The sequence below is a fragment of the Anoplopoma fimbria genome, chromosome 12, assembly GCF_027596085.1.
Source record: "Anoplopoma fimbria isolate UVic2021 breed Golden Eagle Sablefish chromosome 12, Afim_UVic_2022, whole genome shotgun sequence".
NCBI lineage: Eukaryota > Metazoa > Chordata > Actinopteri > Perciformes > Anoplopomatidae > Anoplopoma > Anoplopoma fimbria.
Genome location: NC_072460.1, coordinates 11522964 through 11541033, shown reverse-complemented (window position 1 = coordinate 11541033; position 18070 = coordinate 11522964). Strand labels below are relative to the sequence as shown.

Sequence of the window (18070 nt, the reverse complement as noted above, 5' to 3'; positions counted from 1 at the left end):
AATATGTAAAACTCACCACCCCTGGAGAGGGATTTGCTCCGCCCTAGACATGGGGAGAGGGAAGAACCCGTGATGGTAAGCATTGCAGAAACGGAAAGAAATTGTGAACCAAAATACTGTTTTGATTGCTTTTGACACAGGGAGCTTTAGAAACATACAGGTCTATGTCATCACACAAAACATAACGGGTAAGCCAGTATTGAAACCGTCTGCACACTCCCAATCTGCAGCCACCTTCCAATCTCTCTGCTCAGCCTTTCTATCCCTTGAAGATGGGTTCAGGCGGCTTAGTGCACATCGATTGGATGGCTGTGCAATCGGCCAGTAGGTAGGCCTGCAGCTAACTGTAGCTCTGCTACTGCTTAAAAAGGATGGCGAAGGGTGTCTGTGGTGGTGGCCAGGAGACTTTGTCCCAGGCCATTGGTGTAGTCGGCTGCTGGGGTGAACAGCCTGATGCAGTGCAAACAGATGTGCAAAATTGATCTGTGCCCTGCGGCTGAGCTCTCACCTTTTCCCCAGGCCCGGCCAGACACCTCCAGAGCCTGTTCTCTACACCCGTCCACCACCCCACTCAAGATTATAGTTCCTCTCTCTGGAGATTATACACACTACCATAGGGGGATCAATAGGAGACACCCTAATAGCACAAAAAACGTGTCAGTACACACACATGCACAGGACACTGATAACCAGTATTTCTGCACACTCACAAGTGTACCTCTACACACCAACACATATGTAATGCATGCTTTTAACAGTCATAGACCCAGTTCCTATCTCTGAAAAGCACACTGCTGCGCCACACATGCTCGGTTAAAGACACACAGAGACACGGTACTATCCTCACTGCTCATCCCTTCTCTCCACTGCAGCAGGACTCTGCTTGGCTGTTCAGGCTGCCATAGCATGTCTCCTTCCTCCCTAACTGACTGGCTGGCTGGTCTGTTTAAAATGGAGAGAGCTAATGGAAACCACCTGCCCCCCCTCCACTCCGTCTGCCTTTCTACCTCGGTTTTATGTCACACAACATGGCTGCCACAGCCAGCCCACTGCGTTTCAGGACGATAATGATAAGATTCAATCCTGTCGTCGTAGAATGTGATAGGTTTTTGTCGTGTGAGCATTGTATAATACAGAGAGATGCAGGCTAGTCAGAGAAAAAACACCTTGTGTGTACGAGTGTTGGGGGAGTTGTTGATATGGACAGCTGGCGCTTCTTGCCGCAGCCACAACAGAACCCTAGGGAGTGTGTTTGTGTGTGAGTGTGTGTGTGTCATGTGCACACACGGTAAGCTGTGCAGCAGGAGTATGTCTGACACACACGTAGAGCTGGATAACCAGCCCTCCCTCCCTTCTTCAAACTCTGGACCAACTGTTGGCAGTCACACTACACAATTCTTTAGTTATACATTTTTAACTAAATAATACTTATATTCATATAGAGTGTAAAATATAATATTTAGTGTAGAGGCTTAGCTGACAAACTGACATTTTTTTTGCGGTTGCACTAATACACGAAACCTTTCCCAGGTTCGTACAAAGCCTTAAAAGTTTGGAACATGTTTCATTTCAACCATTATTTATTCAATGTCGGGAATACGCTTTAATACAATCCTTGAAAAATGCTTTTTGTTTTTTTTACATAATCCGGTCTTTCATCTTCAAAACCACACATGTAAACCAAAATCATTTTTGTATTCTAAATGAAACAATGCTGTTGTTATATTTATTAGTTACACGCTGGCTTCTAACAGTAGATTCAGAGCAGACCCTCACTCTATGAGAAAGTAAAAGAACTGAATGAGTTGAAGTTTATTTAACAAGTGTTGCAACTGTCGCTGATTTGCAAGGATGCCAGTATAAAAAGTTTTTTCAAGCGAGCATTTCACAATTTCTTTAAAGAAAATGTTTTTATCAAGCCCCTCGTTGGTGAAGGCCTTTTACCCTGAACATAACCAAGCATTGAATAATCATGATCAAAACATACATCAAAGATAATATGAACAGCTCTTGCGTTTACAGAATAAATAAATTCTGTAAACTTTATTTTTCACGATTTAATTATTTGTTACAATTTAGATGTGATGATAAAGGCTTCAATAGTCTTGACATTTTTGGATTACGTACCTTGAAAGTGCTTCCAAAGCTGTACAAATCCTGCTTTAGATATTGTTGCATTCTGTCATTTGGAGTTGGAAAAATGTTCTGAAATTCATACAGTGCCCTTTAAAAGTGAGATGTTATGTTATGTAAGTTTGGTATAAATTTACAATGCCAATCGTTTTTTGCAATTAAGATACTTTTGCATTTGATTCAGATTAGAGTAAATTTCCCTTGATAGGAGCACAGCATTCAACCGAGGTCTGTTTTCAGTACGGATCCTCTTTAGGAGCCTGTATAATGTGGTGCAGTATGTGTTAGATTGGTTATTCTAGAGCGCAGGCACCGTAAACTGAAGCATCCCCTGCGCCACAAAGACTAGCTGGCGATCAGTTTGCTGTTTTCCAGTCAAGCTAACATGAGGGACAAGCCCTCGGAGTCCTCTCGTTTTGAAACATAGCGGTGTAAATCTGTAGCCTGTCGCTAACTGAATAGATCTATTTTTAAAGAGCCCTCTCTGCTCGCCCATCTCTCCCCACACTAGAGACTCTGGGAAAAGGGCTTTTTAGTGAAATCCAACCACCTGCCGACTGCTAAATGAGAAAGCGTGGGCTAGCCGAGAGGGAGAAGGGAGAGGAGGATGGGGGAGAGGAGGGGGGGTGTAGTCAAAGAGCCTCTGTTCTCCCCTAGGAGCTCAGTCAGCTGTAGGCCTGCCCTATTGTAGAGAGCTGATGGTATCGCTTGCCAGGTATTTCCCACTGCTTTTTTCCAGTGAGAAGAAGGCCGAGTTATGGGGCTTGTGGATGACGAGAGAGGAAGGAAAGTTGGGAGAAGAATCAAAGCGTCCGTGTGCCTCCGGGCCTTGACCCAGCAGGAAGTGGCACAAGGCTGCCTTGGTCATCAGGTCTCCCTTGCAGAGGCGCTGCGGTCTGTTCTTGGATCAGTAATGACACCAGTTTCTCCCAAGCTCTCTGTCTCTCTTGGCCCTCTAGTCCCCTCACACCCCTGTGGTGCCATTATTGCATTCCTTGTGCTATTTAATTTTAGGATCCGTACACTCAAGGGGGGTAGCTTTGCTAAAGCTGTGCACTACTCTGCTGTATGTGTGTGTGCCGGTGTACGTTTGCCTATGTGTGCCCTGTTTGAGCCGAGCACCCCGTTCAACAATGCAGGTGCATCCTGCCTCATGGCTAACACTTACCACCTGCAAGCTTGGTAAAAACAAATGCTCCTCTTGATTTAATAAGCCTGCTTGTGTCCTAAAATGTGCTCCTATTTCTGCTGTGTGTAGCTGATCTCATTCCACAGCCGCCGCCCCCCCTCAACCCCATCACTGTTTACAAAACATTGGCATATATGACTGTGTTCACATGGCGACTTTTCCATTGTTGGCGGCTCGTAAAAGAAAAGCGTGCTGATATTATCTCCTAACTCCCCCTCCCCTCTGCTGAAATGCTGCAGCAAATTAAATAGCATCTTATTTGCCTGATACAGGCAGAGAAGGACACGGCTCCTTTCGCTGAGGCTAGGTGTGTTTTAGATTAGACATGCTCGGCAGCCATTAGAGAATGGCTGCCTGAACAATGAGCTACAGCTGAGTAAATTGCTGTGTGTCTGTATGTGTTTGTGTGTGTGTGTGTGTGTGCATTAAGAGGTTATAACAATGATATAAATATTCCGCCGCTTGAACTCGCCAGTGACAACGTAATTGGAGACTCAGTGACTGCCAGGATCAGGTTTCAGTGAAGTGCTCAGGTCGGAGGAACTGTGCTCAGCAGCGTCACGACTATCTCCCAGTGTCAGAGTATTGAACTCTCGCTCTCTCTATCTTTCTGGGTGGCGTGGCGGTCGCCAGTGGATTGCAGGGTGGAGGCGAGTAGAAGAAGTTAAACTTAACAGCTGCAAAGGGAGTGAGAGCCCTCTACTACAAAGGCCCTGCTGTGGTCCTCCCCTCCTACAGCGAAGGCTACATCCATCCAACGAGCACACACTTCAACCCTAAGAAAACCGCCCATCCCCCCACATAGACGACCCCCCCCAAACCACAGCTAAGCCTCTAGTCCCTCCCCCTTTTCCACTTCCCCACTTGAGCGAGGAGACCCACTTCCAAATGCACAAAATGGCAGGAATGTTTAACAGGCCAGGCGGACCCCGGAGGAACCGCGTGGCCCCGCTTCGACGAGTCCCCAGCCCCCCTCCACCTCCCTGAGCGCCGTTGCCTCTTTTTTTTTCTCGTTCAAACGGAGTCCGAAGCATTAAGTGGGCTTTAACTTTCACATTCATTGAGAATCGTGTTATAGTGGCTCTCAGAGAAATGCCCTTGAGGTAGTCGACTTTTAGTGCCCAGGATGAATTCAAAATGTGCTTTTGACGTTCGAAGAATAGACTCGCTTGCTGTCTGCGAATGATTAAACTAGATCCCCGTCTCCTTTTTTTTTCTTCCCGCCGCATATCTTTTTCACTCTCGCTGTCTGTTCTTTATGCCTGTTGATGTGCTCCAGGGTGCAGACACGTAGATCTGACCCCTTCTAAATGAATCTGCCGACGAGGTGAAGGGACACTAAACCCTAATTCCCCCGATTTGACTCCTCAGAAACATGTCATCTCATTCAGATTAGTCTCTTTTGTTCTCGGCCCTCCCCCTCCCACTCCCTCCCTCCCTCCCTCTCGCTCCCTCCTCCCTCCACCCGCTTCTCCGTCTCTCAACACACACTGTGTTGCTCACCGATCACACAATAGCACTGATGGATATTTTCATTCATGTTATCTTGTAAATGACTTCCAGGGATGGTGTAGAGGAGGGAGAGAAGGAGGGAGCGGGGAAAAGCGAGAAGAGGGCAGTAGCGAGAGATATAATGCGTCACTCAGAGCCAGCAAGGGCGATAACCCCCCCCTCCCCTTAGAACAGCTCATTCAGCCCACAGCAGATAACAAGCCCACCCTGGGGTTACACACACACACACACACACACACACACACACACACACACACACACACACACACACACACACACACACACACACACACACAAACACACACACACAAGCAAACAGAGCCTCTCAAAAAACAAAGCCCGTGATGTCACAGTAGCACTCGTACACACCAGCTACAAATGGTATCTTGAGTGTCAGAGCCATTTAATATCTTTGCCACCCCTCTTTTGCTCTGTAAGCGGTAAGATAAACCACAGCCAGATCGATAACTCTGTTGACACAAACAAATAAATAACAGATGATGGTGCTGTCAGTCATTGAAAATAGCTAGCCGCTCATCTTTTGTTAGGGAAAAGTGTGGCTTAGTCCTACAAGAATCCGCTCAGCATTAATTTTTTGTTAAATGATCGCCAGCAGTTCACGTTGTTACCTTTTTACCTTTTTGAATCAAAGTTTAAAGGAGCTGCTAGATGTTGTCCTCCTTCAGAGCCCGTGTGCTAATGTAAGCATGAGTGCTACGCTCTGTTGCACCAAATGGCAGGCAACACCAGCCTTGGGAGCCGACAAATAGCTTGTTGCATTGCTTCCATTTGAATAGAAGGTCAATTTTTCCGGTTGTGATGTATGTTTTCAATCAATTAAGTGATATTGACTTTTGATGCTTTGCCCATTGAGCAAGCAAGAACTGTCTTTCACTGGTTGTTATTTAATCCAAAATAAATAGATTTTTTGTCTCCTTTTGATCACACTCCTGGTTTTGCGTTTCAGCTAAAAGCACAAGGTGGATGGGAGACTATTATGCTAATTTGCCTTTTTTTGTGTGGATTCAAATCTCTTTTTTTCTCTAATAATTCTAACCCTTGGCTGTTTCTGGAAAGGACTGTGCAAGGCTTAGCCGTAACCATTAGCCATGTCCCCCACCTCCTCCTCCCTTTCTTCTCCACAGAAGTGGCTGTGTGTTTTTGTCCTCTGCAGCGTGAATGTTTTTGTTAAGGAGATGAGGGTTCGCGACCTGGCCATACCACCAGTCACATTCAATTTAACAGCACAGCCGGCCAGGGCCACCTCCACACACACACACAATGTGAGGGGGCTGCTTTTAACACTTGAGGGTTATGTAATTTGGCAACATTTTTAAACATTAGAGGACAGAGAGTGAATTTTTTTTGTTTCACCGCTATGCTAACACAAAGTAAACTGGACATATATAAGTGCAATGACAGAAGTTGTCATATTGTAGGAACAAGTTAGACAGATAAGTCAGGGGGGGTGGAATGGGGTTAAAGCCAGTATTACTCACTGGTGTATAAATGGAGTGGAACAATAACATAATTCCCCTTGGGCGTAATGTTTGCTTTGGAAAGGCAACCTTGTAGCGCTCCAAAAGTCCTTAATCCTATTACTCGCATTCCAATTGAATTTGACTCAAGGAGAAAAATGTCTTTTCAGCAGAGGTAACGGCACACAAAATAATATATTACCGAGTCTGTCTGCATAAAACATGAAAGCGTTAGGATGAGTGAACATCTTCTTTCAAACTCACTTTTCTTTTTTCTTTTTTTTCTCACTTGCAGATTGTGTATACATTGAAAGTCGGCGGCCCAACACACCCTACTTCATTTGTAGCATTCAGGATTTCAAACTGGTGAGTACATTTTCACATCCTGTATGTCCTGTTTTATCACCTCGTGTCTTCAAGCTGGCCTCAGGTTCACTGCTCACCCACCCGCTGTTGCAAGCTGGGAAACAAACCGCTGTTGTTCCCAGTGAGCAAAAAATGCCAAAAGAAATCAGGGCTGTGTGCACCATAATGAGGGCATGTAGTCGGGAGAGTTGCACATTTTTTATTACACTGTGGTAGTCTGATGAGGACTGTGAAATACGATTTATAATCAGGAAGTTTGGTTTTAATGTGTAAAAAAAAATCTTGTGAGAATCAGGCTTGAATATGAACCACCTTTGCAATCCACTGACAGTGTAATAATGCTTGTAATGGAAACAAAGATGTTTGTCGATGCACTTAATTGATTTAATGAAGGAGACCATTCACCAGTTTTCAATTGATTTTTTTTTTTTTTTTTTTTTTTACAGCTTAATGTGGCCAAATTGCCTCTTTTGCTGAATAAAGAAAGGAATTAGTTTTTAATTTGCTACTGAGAAAGGCTGATTCATCAGGCTCAGTCAGTTTAGTGAAGTGGCGTTTGTTTATCCATAATAGGACACCTAAAATGTATCACATACACACACACACACACACACACACACACACACACACACACACACACACAGACAAACAGATTTTTCCCACACTGCGTTGTCTATGTCGGCTCAAGTGGGGGGATTGCATTTGAATTCACCTGACAGATCTGTCTTTATTCATGTTGAGGAAAAAGAGTTTAACTTTATGGTTTAAGAAATGCGGTTAGATCATTTTCTACACTGTAGTGTACTCTAATGACACACTGAACAGCTTTAGAAATCATGAATGGCTTGCTGTAAGCCATTCCAATTACCCTTTTTTAAAATCAATACATGATCTTGAAGTGCTGTATTATTAAGCAAGATGTTTTTTACATGTCGGGTCATTAAGGATTGCTCCGTGTGGGTTTTTTCTCAGAGGTCACTGCTACAAAACAAGTGTTTCTTTTGACTCAGGAAATTTGCCGCTCAAAGTTCCCCAAATGTGAACTCACCGGTGAGGCCTGAAATCAATTGTCTTTGATTGGTCCTTTGTCGGGTTTTCATCTGCCATATATGGAGTGCCTAACACCTTTTGGTGCAAGTTTGCAGTAATGTGCATTTAATGTGCAAAGGCTACTGGAATATGTAACTGATGGGTCTATGATGCCAAATGAAGCAGCATCTGACCCTGCTGGGACCGAGCGTTGCCTGTCTTTTAACAGATTGGTTGTCTAAGCAGAGTGCAGAAGGCTCGGTGAGGGGCGGCCAGGCCCCAGGGGGCCAAAGTAATGGCTGCCAACAGCTAGGGTGATGATGTGAGGTCAGCTCAGAGGCCACCCACAACACTTCTGGAAAAGGTGGACTGTGTGGTGTGTGTGTGTGTGTGTGTGTGTGTGTGTGTGTGTGTGTGTGTGTGTGTGTGTGTGTGTGTGTGTGTGTGTGTGTGTGTGTGTGTGTGTGTGTGTGTGTGTGTGTGTGTGTGTGTGTGTGTGTGTGCATTTGAGGTAGGCGTGTTGGCACTTAAGTTTCATATATGAATACTTTTGTGTGTGAAGGCCAGTTGTTGTGTGAAGAAGGGGTTTTAAGGTGAGCAGGAGGCCCTGCAGAAGGGGAGGACAGCCAGGCCCCACAGCAGCAGGGCTGTAATCGGATTGCTGCTAGAGAGTGCTGAGGACGGCAGGAACCCCTCCTCGTGCACGCACATAAACACACACACACACACACACACACACACACACACACACACACACACACACACACACAACACACACACACACAAAAACCCACGCACCTGCACCTTGATTAAGAGTGCCAGAAGAGGTCTGGGGCAGACAGAGGTAATTGTCCAGGGAGGGAGAGAGAATACTGACTCCATTAACTGACCCCTCTCTCTCTTTCTTTTCACTCTTTTCTCTCTCTGTGTCTCTTGCTCTCTGTTACTCCCCCCGATCAATCTGTAATTAATGAACAGCCATCTGCATGCCTGTATGTGTTTGAGCAGACTGTACCCTTGTACTCCTATGTTAAAACAACAAGCCCTGCTGGCTCTCTAAACAAGTACAGCATTTTTCAACAAGCTCACCCTGTCGCTGGGCTACAAATCACAATAGATTTGCACTATGCTATCTATATTGAAAACTCATCATCTCTATTTACTAGACCAGCACCCTGCTTTCAAAACTAGGGCACAGACTAGTTATTTCCTTCACTCATTTTGCTCTTTTGTCAGATCTGATGGTCAGTGTAATCTCATTTCCTTCTCTTGCCACAATATATTGAAAAGACTAAAACAGACAACTTGAGGTCCATGTAAGTGCACCGCGCATCAGACGTCAACTCGTTCTCTTTATTTCCTTTCCTCTCATCCCTCCTCGCCTCTCTCTCCAACCCCCACTTTTTCTTGCCGCAAGAATTATTGATCCACCCCCCCTCTGTGTGGGGGACCAGGGCTTTGGAGGCGCAGCAGAGGGGGAGGAAATTTCATTGGTCCTGAACCAAACAACCTCATCAATATTGCCTGTCTCGCACCCTCCTTCTTTTTTCCTGTCTCTCTCTCTCTCTCTCCCCCCTCAGTCTTGAGGTTGTAACAGTCTCACTCATGTACTTTATCTAATGACCTGTGAATCCAATTAGCGGTGTATAGAAATCCTGAATGCAGCTATCAATCTTTCCTGCGTGGGGATGAACAAGAATTGAAGTCTGCCTCTCGGTGTCTCCATATCTTTTTCTCTCTCACTGTGATTCTGAGAGTAGTCATGTGGCATATATGTGAGCTACCTTAATGCTTCTGTACACACAGAGCAGTCGCTCAGTAATAATCCATGCAAAGAAATCCATTCCGCAGCATTATTGGGGTCATATCGGACATTTAGTTTCCCTACTTTGTTTACTCAACAGTGATGCCCATTGTAACCTCTGTGACTTATTGATCCAGTCATATAGATTCAAGCCTCCTACCTTCCTCCTAAAATGTCTGCCCAGATACAGAGGTGACCAGTAGGAGGCCATTTTAGCCGTTAGAGGTATTAAACTAAATCATGGGTGGAAGCAGAACATCGAAATGCAGCAAGTTCATTTCTAATTCTCTTTCATGCCCATGTTGAAATTGTTAGAAACCGTAAACATGTAACAACATTAATTAAAAATGGTTTACAAAACGAGATACATAATTGAAGCATTAAAGCAATGGCACTACAATGGAAATACTGCATATGATAGAAGATGAATTAAGGACTAAAATTACAGCTATTGATTTAAATGCACACACAAAGCTAGTCAACAAAATGTGTTTTAAGGTGTATTTAAGAAAATTCTGTCTTTTCTTCCCTCTGAAGTGATCAATTAGGTGGATTAAGGGCCAATAATCCTCCAGTGTGTTTTTTCCAAAGGGGCTAGTTTCAGTTTACACCCAGTGCCATGATCTTGTAATTTGTTTACAATCTATATTTAATGAGAGTAATGCAATGAGCCGGCCAACCGTTGTCGTGCGTGCGTGCGTGCGTGTGTGTATATACATATGTTTGCCAGTATTTACAATCAACTTGTGATGAACATGCATATAATATCTGCATCAACACTACACACGCACACTTTTTGCGCTGCGTGTTGTTTTGAGAGCCAATAACCCACCTGACACGGACTGAGCACGAGACAATCTGCAGCCATATCTGCCCGTTGACCCTGGCTTCACCAATCCATCCTGCTTTTCTCACCTAGATTGTCTCCTCTGTCTCCATTTCTCTCCCTCTTACTCTCATCTGTCTGCTTCTACACTTCATCCCCCCCTCATCCCCACTCCTCTTTATCTGCTGTCAGTCACCTCCCTCCCTCGCTCCTCCCATCCCATGTTCTAGTCATTGTGTCCATGTCCTCGACGCTCATTGCCCCCCCCTCCCCCTGCTGCCCTCTCTGCTTGTATCTAACCTCATTTGCTGTTATTGGCTAAGTCAGCTGTGTTCCGTCCTCCCTCCCTCCCTTCCTTCCTTCCTACCCCACATCCCTCTCTCTTTCTCCCTCTGCTTTCTCCCACCATCCCTGTCTCTCTCCCTCTTTTCGCTAATGGAGTGATTGCAGCGTTTTTCCCTCTGGGGACGCAGGATTGAGGAGCCCAGTACGCCCACACACACACACACACACACACACACACACACACACACACACACACACACACACACACACACACACACACACACACACACACACACACACACACACATAGTCTCTCTGTCACACACACACACACACACATCTCTGGATCTCCCTGCTTATGGACATTTAATTAGATGCCATGTACAATGCAATTATCTTGCCAGGAGTCCAGCTCATATGTTGCAGGCCTGATCAGCTTAAATAGGATGAGGGGTTTTTCTTTGTCATATAATCAGTATACTGTATGTGTGTGTGTCCGTGTGCGTGCTTGTGTACTGTATCCAGTGGTAATCATTTTGTGTCCCTCATATTGGCATCAGTTTAAAATCCCAGTGTAAGGTAATATCCATCTCGAGGTTGAGCATGCTCTGTTTGCACTGTGAGACGTGTGCAAGAAATCTGTGATGGGTTTTGCTTTCACACTTGTGTGGTTAAAACATGCTCTGATGGAGTGTGTTTGTTTGGGCTTTCCAGCACTGTCGTATAACATGCACACACATGCACATTGTACGTGTGTGTGTGTGTGTGTGTGTGTGTGTGTGTGTGTGTGTGTGTGTGTGTGTGTGTGTGTGTGTGTGTGTGTGTGTGTGTGTGTGTGTGTGTGTGTGTGTGTGTGTGTGTGTGTGTGTGTGTGTGTGTGTAATTGAAAGCAGTTGATGTGTGTGTGTCAAGCTAATTGATGAGATGTGTTAAAAACAAAAGGCGTACTTGTCAATTGCTTAAAAACCGTAGCTAGTATTGATTAGCGTTTGTACTTACACTTCACATGCAAGATTTGTTCATGTGGGTTTGCGTGACCTCTAGAATCCAAATCAGTAAGGAAAAGCATAGTAAATTGGTTTATGTGACTCTTCTTGCTAGTGTGTCAGCTAACTGTGATTTGTACCATTTTATTTTGTTATATATCTCATATCAACTATCTTAACTGGGAACTGTCAAATAAAGCAAAAACAATAATTCATCTTTAAAAAATGTATTTGTTTAAAAAATGAATTTCGGCTGCCAATAAGATTTGTTACATGCATCCCAGATGCTCACCCAGCAGTGTATACTTAGCTACATTTAGAAATTTGACACAATCTTTGTGTGACGGCTGAACTTTATTTATCACTTTATTTATATTTTAAAACATGTTCAACCGATAAATGGTAAATCCAATCCACAAATTAGCAGATAGCTTGGAAATGAATAATTAAACCAGTTTTTGACATTTTCACTTAACATTGCAACAGCACAATTATTTTAAGGCTTATCATATAATTTACAATTATGTTTTAATGTTGCAAAACTACACAAATAAAGTTGTGCTTTATTTATTTATTTAAATATTAAAATCCCATACAGTTCACATTATATTATAAACATACATGTCTAACTTGATGTGGTCAGATTAAAAGATCACAATTAAAAGATCTAATAAAAAATAATTTATTACTTCTGAACATCCACTGTAATCCAGCACGTTTGTGTTGGATGGATATAACATCATGGCTTTCCAAGTAGTCATATAAACACCATTTTCTACACCTCCACTACACACACACACACACACACACAAACACACAAACACCAAATTTTAATTGTATCCCAGACAACTGTTTCTTGATGCCTTTAGCTGGTGCTTATCATACAACCCTGGAAAATGCCACCTATTCAAAGTCCATAATTAAAATTGTTTGATGAAGATGCAAATATATGTGCATAAATATGGATGCTCAACACAAGCAGTTATTAGGTTTTCTGTGGACCCTGAGTACAGTCCTAATGAAATCCAAAGAGCTGAGAATTAGCCTAACAATGAGATCCACTAGCTAATTAGCTTGCGGCTAGCTTGTCTCTGCATATTCAGATCCATGCAAAACATATCACTTAATGTACAATGTGGCATTGGTAAATGGAGTTCCCTGCCGTCCTTCTGATCCTTCCTCAGATTTATCCCTTTATGTAAAGCTGCAGTCACATGCGCGCCGTGATGCATGCAGCTGTGAGTCGATGAAAGGAGAGACGTCAGCTTGTAATGCACAAACCGTGCGTTTCTTTCACCAAAACGCCTCTGATTGGTTCTGAGCCGTCGAGATGATAGTAGAAGGTTGACTAGACAGGCATCAATTGTCTCTTGTCACTGCCTAGAAGGCTGAGTACCTCTTTTTATCTTCCCATCTCTCCCTTCACGACCACCCTCCACCCCACCCCCACTGAACATTTTGAAATGCAATTATGGATCAGTGAGCTCCGCCATCAGTCGCACTTCTTGTTAATATTTATCGAGTAGAGCAGCAGCCGCTGCCATCTCTTGAGAGAGGGGCGCCACCCTCATTAGGGGCAAATTTTTTTGTGTGTGTGTGTGTGTGTGTGTGTGTGTGTGTGATCTTCAGCTCTTCCCTTTCATTCCACGGTCCACTCAGCTGCTTTAAGCGATCTGGTACATTTTACAGACTTGAACATGTGGAGTCGAGCCTTTCACAATTGTGTGTGAGGCCGTCTTAAGTGTCTGCTTTCTGTGAGGAAGCAGCATTGACAAGGGCATCTATGGACATGGCCGGCCAGCCGAGCCTGCTGCAAGCTGTTTGATTGAAGCATTCTGCACGTAATGTTCCCCATTGAGTAACAGCCTTAAAGCAATAGAACAGCATCACAGCTTCTAAACCCCGAATGGCTGTTCTTTGTCACTCACCTACAAAAGAGAAAAACAGACCAGAAAACTGTTGCTGATTTTATACTTCCTGACTGTGGTCGGCTGGAGCAGGTTAACACAAGAAGTGGAATCATTTTATTCACTCTGAACAAACCAAATCATGTACAGATTACCTCCATTTATTTGACAAATAGCCCCCTCGCTCTGCTCCCCTCACAGTTGGTTGTGAGTAGACACTGTGAGCAAAAGGTTTTTTACTGCTGCTTTGCAGTATCAGGTGACTTTCCCCATTATGACTGTGTTGATTAATGCTCCTCGATGAGGAGGTATGCGCCCCCCTCCCATTCCCTCCCTCCTTTACTGCCATGGCACACTTGAAATTTCATTGAGGTGAAGCCATTAATGCCGTTCTTTGTGGTAACATTAGGTCATTTAGCTGAGGTGTTGGGGTCACGAGCTGCAGCAGCTGCTGTTTCTATGCAAGTATGTTCTTAAGCAGACAAAATCTGCAAGACTGATTAGCGCTGGTCCTTCTACGGTGTCAGTTTGCAAGCTCTGTGCATTTTATCAAATCAGATGGAGACAGGCACGCATCTCTCAAACAGCTACACAGCTCCGTCTCTCTTTTGGGAGGCAGGTATGATTGATTGGCCACAAGAGCGCAGTGAGGAATAAATAAAGCAATACAAATGGCAAGGTTGAGATAACAACACAGTTCAGACTCAGTGAGTGCAGGAGGCTGCATTCAGCTCTGCTCGTGGGTATAAAATCAAACCTACACAACCCTCCCCATGGCTCCTCGCTTCCATTGTCCCCCGTATCCCCCTCTTTTCATCTTTTTGGACAGATAACACTTTTTTCTCTCACCCTCACTGCCCTCCCTGTGCATTAGCTAAATGCTGCTATGGAAACAATTTGTTCAGCCAATAGGATGATCTCTTTCTCTAGGATAGAAGATGGGAGGGGAGGGAAGTAGAGACCGACTGAAATCAAAATGGGGTTTTGTGTGTGTTTTTATGAGTGCTGATTACCTTCCCAGATGGAGAGGGTGCAGCCTCTGGACAGCGGGGGTTGGTCGGGGCTGAAGGGCCAGGCTAGTGGCCAAGGCATTTTTATAAGACTCTTTAAAAGCTCAATCAATAGCCACCTCTTTGACCCACTACTACTAAATTATTCAAAAGAGAAGCCTTTTTGCCCACTCTTCCCCCTTGGAGTTTCATTAGTTGATTTTACTTCCTCCGACTTGGCTGCATCTCTCACACACGCAGATGCATGCAGATTTGTTAAGTCATTTTTCAGTGACAGATGACATTTGGGCCTTGCATATATATCCAAGAGCTAATTTCACCCCTTGTCACTGAGATGTTGAAATATTCAGCGGCTCCTCAGACACTTTTCTTTTTCATTCTGGCACATCACAAGTGAAAATGTCTCCTCTGATGTGTTCACTAACATCTAACGTAAATTCACTGTGCTCCGGCGTGGATCTCCACATTTTATCTTTAAAGCAGTAGAACAAACAGGCAGTGCCATCTTCCTCGGCACCAGCATTGATGAGAAAGTGGGAAAGCAAATAAAGCTAAGACGTTAAAAAAGGCAGGTATATTTGAAGTTCTCAAACCCTGAGGACTCCCAACCCCCAGTCGTTGTGTTTGAAAATAATGAGAGGCTTTTACATTACCTGACCAGGTCATCCTTTAAAATGAAGAGAGCGACTCCTCCATGGGGGGTTGCTCGCTAAATTAGAGGTTGAAGGGTCCTTTGAAGTAGGCAAACGTTCATAGTGTCTAACAATCACTGGGGTTCGATGGTTTCAACGGTAGATGCCATAGAATTGCACATGAGTACCTTCATTAATTTTTCGCTCATCATTCTCAGCTTTATATGAAAGAGATGCAACGATCAAACCGGCCGGCTTTCAGCTGATCTGCCATGAATGTGTTCGGTCGATCATTTTTGTATTTCAAATATATTTTTTATTATGTTCGAAGCTTCAACTATGCCGTGGTAACCGACTTCCAAATCAGTACTAGAATTAATTGGGGTTTTTTTTTGTTTATATTTTTAAATATGCATTACCCCCAAAAATACCAAATGACACATGAAATAAGGTTTAGTAATTCCACATTGTTCATTATGCATCAACATTAATTATTTTAAGTTATTCTCAGTCGGACAGCGCTGTGTGTGTGTGTGTGTGTGTGTGTGTGTGTGTGTGTGTGTGTGTGTGTGTGTGTGTGTGTGTGTGTGTGTGTGTGTGTGTGTGTGTGTGTGTGTGTGTGTGTGTGTGTGTGTGTGTGTGTGTGTGTCTGTCCACAAAGCCAGGAATTTCATTTTCTATGTTGTCATAGACTACAGTATATTTATTTATTCATTTGTTTATTGGCCTGCATATAACTACATTCATTTTTATGGGCTAGGCTAGTAAATAATGTGTTGTTATTATATTACATTTTGTAGCCTTTTTCGTTTCAATAAAAAGGAAATCCCTGAAGTCTGATTTTTGTCTTCATCCCTCACACAATGATAGAAAAGTAAAATACAATATGGAAAAAGAAAGACCGCAAGTTTGACGAAAATTCTACAGCTTGAGTTGTTTTTGTCATCTCCCCACTCACCGTTTTTAATGCACAGGCTTACCGGGGCTCAAGCTCGATGGCCGCAACACATTGCTCCACGCTTTAAGACGCTACAGCAGCAGGTTTTTTTACTCACACACCGCCACGAGAGACAAAAAGTCGGCAGACAGACAGTAACGTCATAGCCACACACACACACACACACACACACAACATGTCGTAGGCGTGGAAGGTCTTCAGTTTGCAATTTGTCACAGCTGCAAGTCCAAAATAAGCACTGGAAGAGCAACCTTAAAAATTTGTGGAACAACTAAGTTAATGAGACATTTATTATGTTGTAATTCGTTCCAATGCATGCAGCTCAGAGTACTAGCAGTGACCGGCTCCTCTGCCAACAGCACAGTCCTGCTTTTAACAGAGCTACAATTGTAACAGTATCAAGATGTGTTCGGATGTAATCTTGTAAAATTTGTTTTTGCGAGAAGCTTGAATAAAAACAGTTGTTTTAATGAGATGTATTCACAGAAATATAAAATAGATATTAGAGAGGGAATTTTTATCAGGTTATAATACATCATTAAAACTACTAATGCCAAGATGTTTTGTTTTACTCAAACTAAGTTATTAAATAAAAATACAATCCCTTATTCCGGAATCATTTGAATTGTGTGTTTTTATGCAAATAACCAATCTAGATAAATTCAGTTGAATTGTAATAGTTTTCGGGGCAGTTCTGGGACAATAGTGGGAAACAATTGATCTGGAATATGACTGTTAAGTAGTATGGTTCTTAGAGAAGGAAATTGGAATCGGCAAAAATCACAATTGGCAGGTCAGACTTCAGAAACATCGACATGGCAATAGGATAATCTCTAGTATATATCAATAGAGTGTTGTATTTAGAGCAGAACGTCTCGTCTCTGCCAGGCCACCCAGCTCTGAGTCTAGTAACCAGACACTAAACACATTTGCGTGGATTGGTCAAGCTTTAATTGGATTGGCCTCTGCTTTGAAAATGGATGGCTAATTTTACCCCCACCTCCTCGTCCTCTCCCTCTTTACATTTCCACTTCCCTCCCGCTGTTATTTTTCTCCTTTCCACCCTCCACTTTTTCCCCGCTCTCTCAGCCTAAGTGGGTATCTGGCGTGCTTCGCCACTGGTTCGCGGCTCAGCTCAGTGTAATTTCCACCTTGTCCAATGTGTGACATGCCAATAAAAAAATAAAAAAAAGAATGAGAGAGGAGAAGAGGAGGAGGAGGAGGAGGAGGGGCGAGGCGAGAGGGTACCGCTGTGGAAGTGGAGATTTACAGTGGTATCGAGTTCACACGCTTCTACCAGGGCCCCTCTTTCTCTGTTAAAGAACACATGGTGCAAATTAACTCTCAACAGTCGAGAGAGAGCGCACAGGGAGGAAGGAAAGAGGGAAGAAGGGCGAGGGCAGCGGTCAGAGAGAGGAGCAGACACGAGAGGAGGAAATTTCAGGGATTGCTGTGAGGTCTGAGGAATGTCGACACTTTGTACCTCGGAGCCCGCTGCCTCGAACAGCCCTTAAAACAACAGCAACATCACCACGGGCTGACACCTCCAGCCGCTCCCCTGCAGCAGACCTTCTGACTTTGTACATGTAATACAGCTTGACTCACCACTCACTAGCTTTATCTATTCTCCATCTTCAAACCCTTTGTTGATCTAATGCACGGCAACTGGCTCACATATGTTCATGCTTTGATCATGAAAGGGGAACATCACTTTGTTTAAGCGCTCTCATATGCTATTACTCTAGCACAACGCCGTCTAGTCAGTATGTACGATCAAGAAAACCCTCTCTTAAACTTAGAAAACAAAGACCAAGAGTCTTATCAGTCATGTCATCAAGATTTAGACACTGGAGGAGCCTCATAACCGAAGAATGGGGGAATTGAAAGGCTCACAGTTCTAGCTTTTATTGTTGAATGAGGATTTCTTTTTAACCATAAAATGACCAATATCCCCA

At 43.7% G+C, this 18070-nt stretch overlaps 1 protein-coding gene across 1 annotated transcript in view; it reads left to right on the top strand.

The window, feature by feature from the left end:
* rerea (arginine-glutamic acid dipeptide (RE) repeats a) overlaps nucleotides 1–18070 on the top strand; it is a 98556-nt gene that overhangs the window by 26935 nt on the left and 53551 nt on the right. Inside the window, 1 exon segment of the mRNA XM_054608924.1 lies at nucleotides 6608–6678. Within this exon segment, the coding sequence (XP_054464899.1) occupies nucleotides 6608–6678 (71 nt within the window).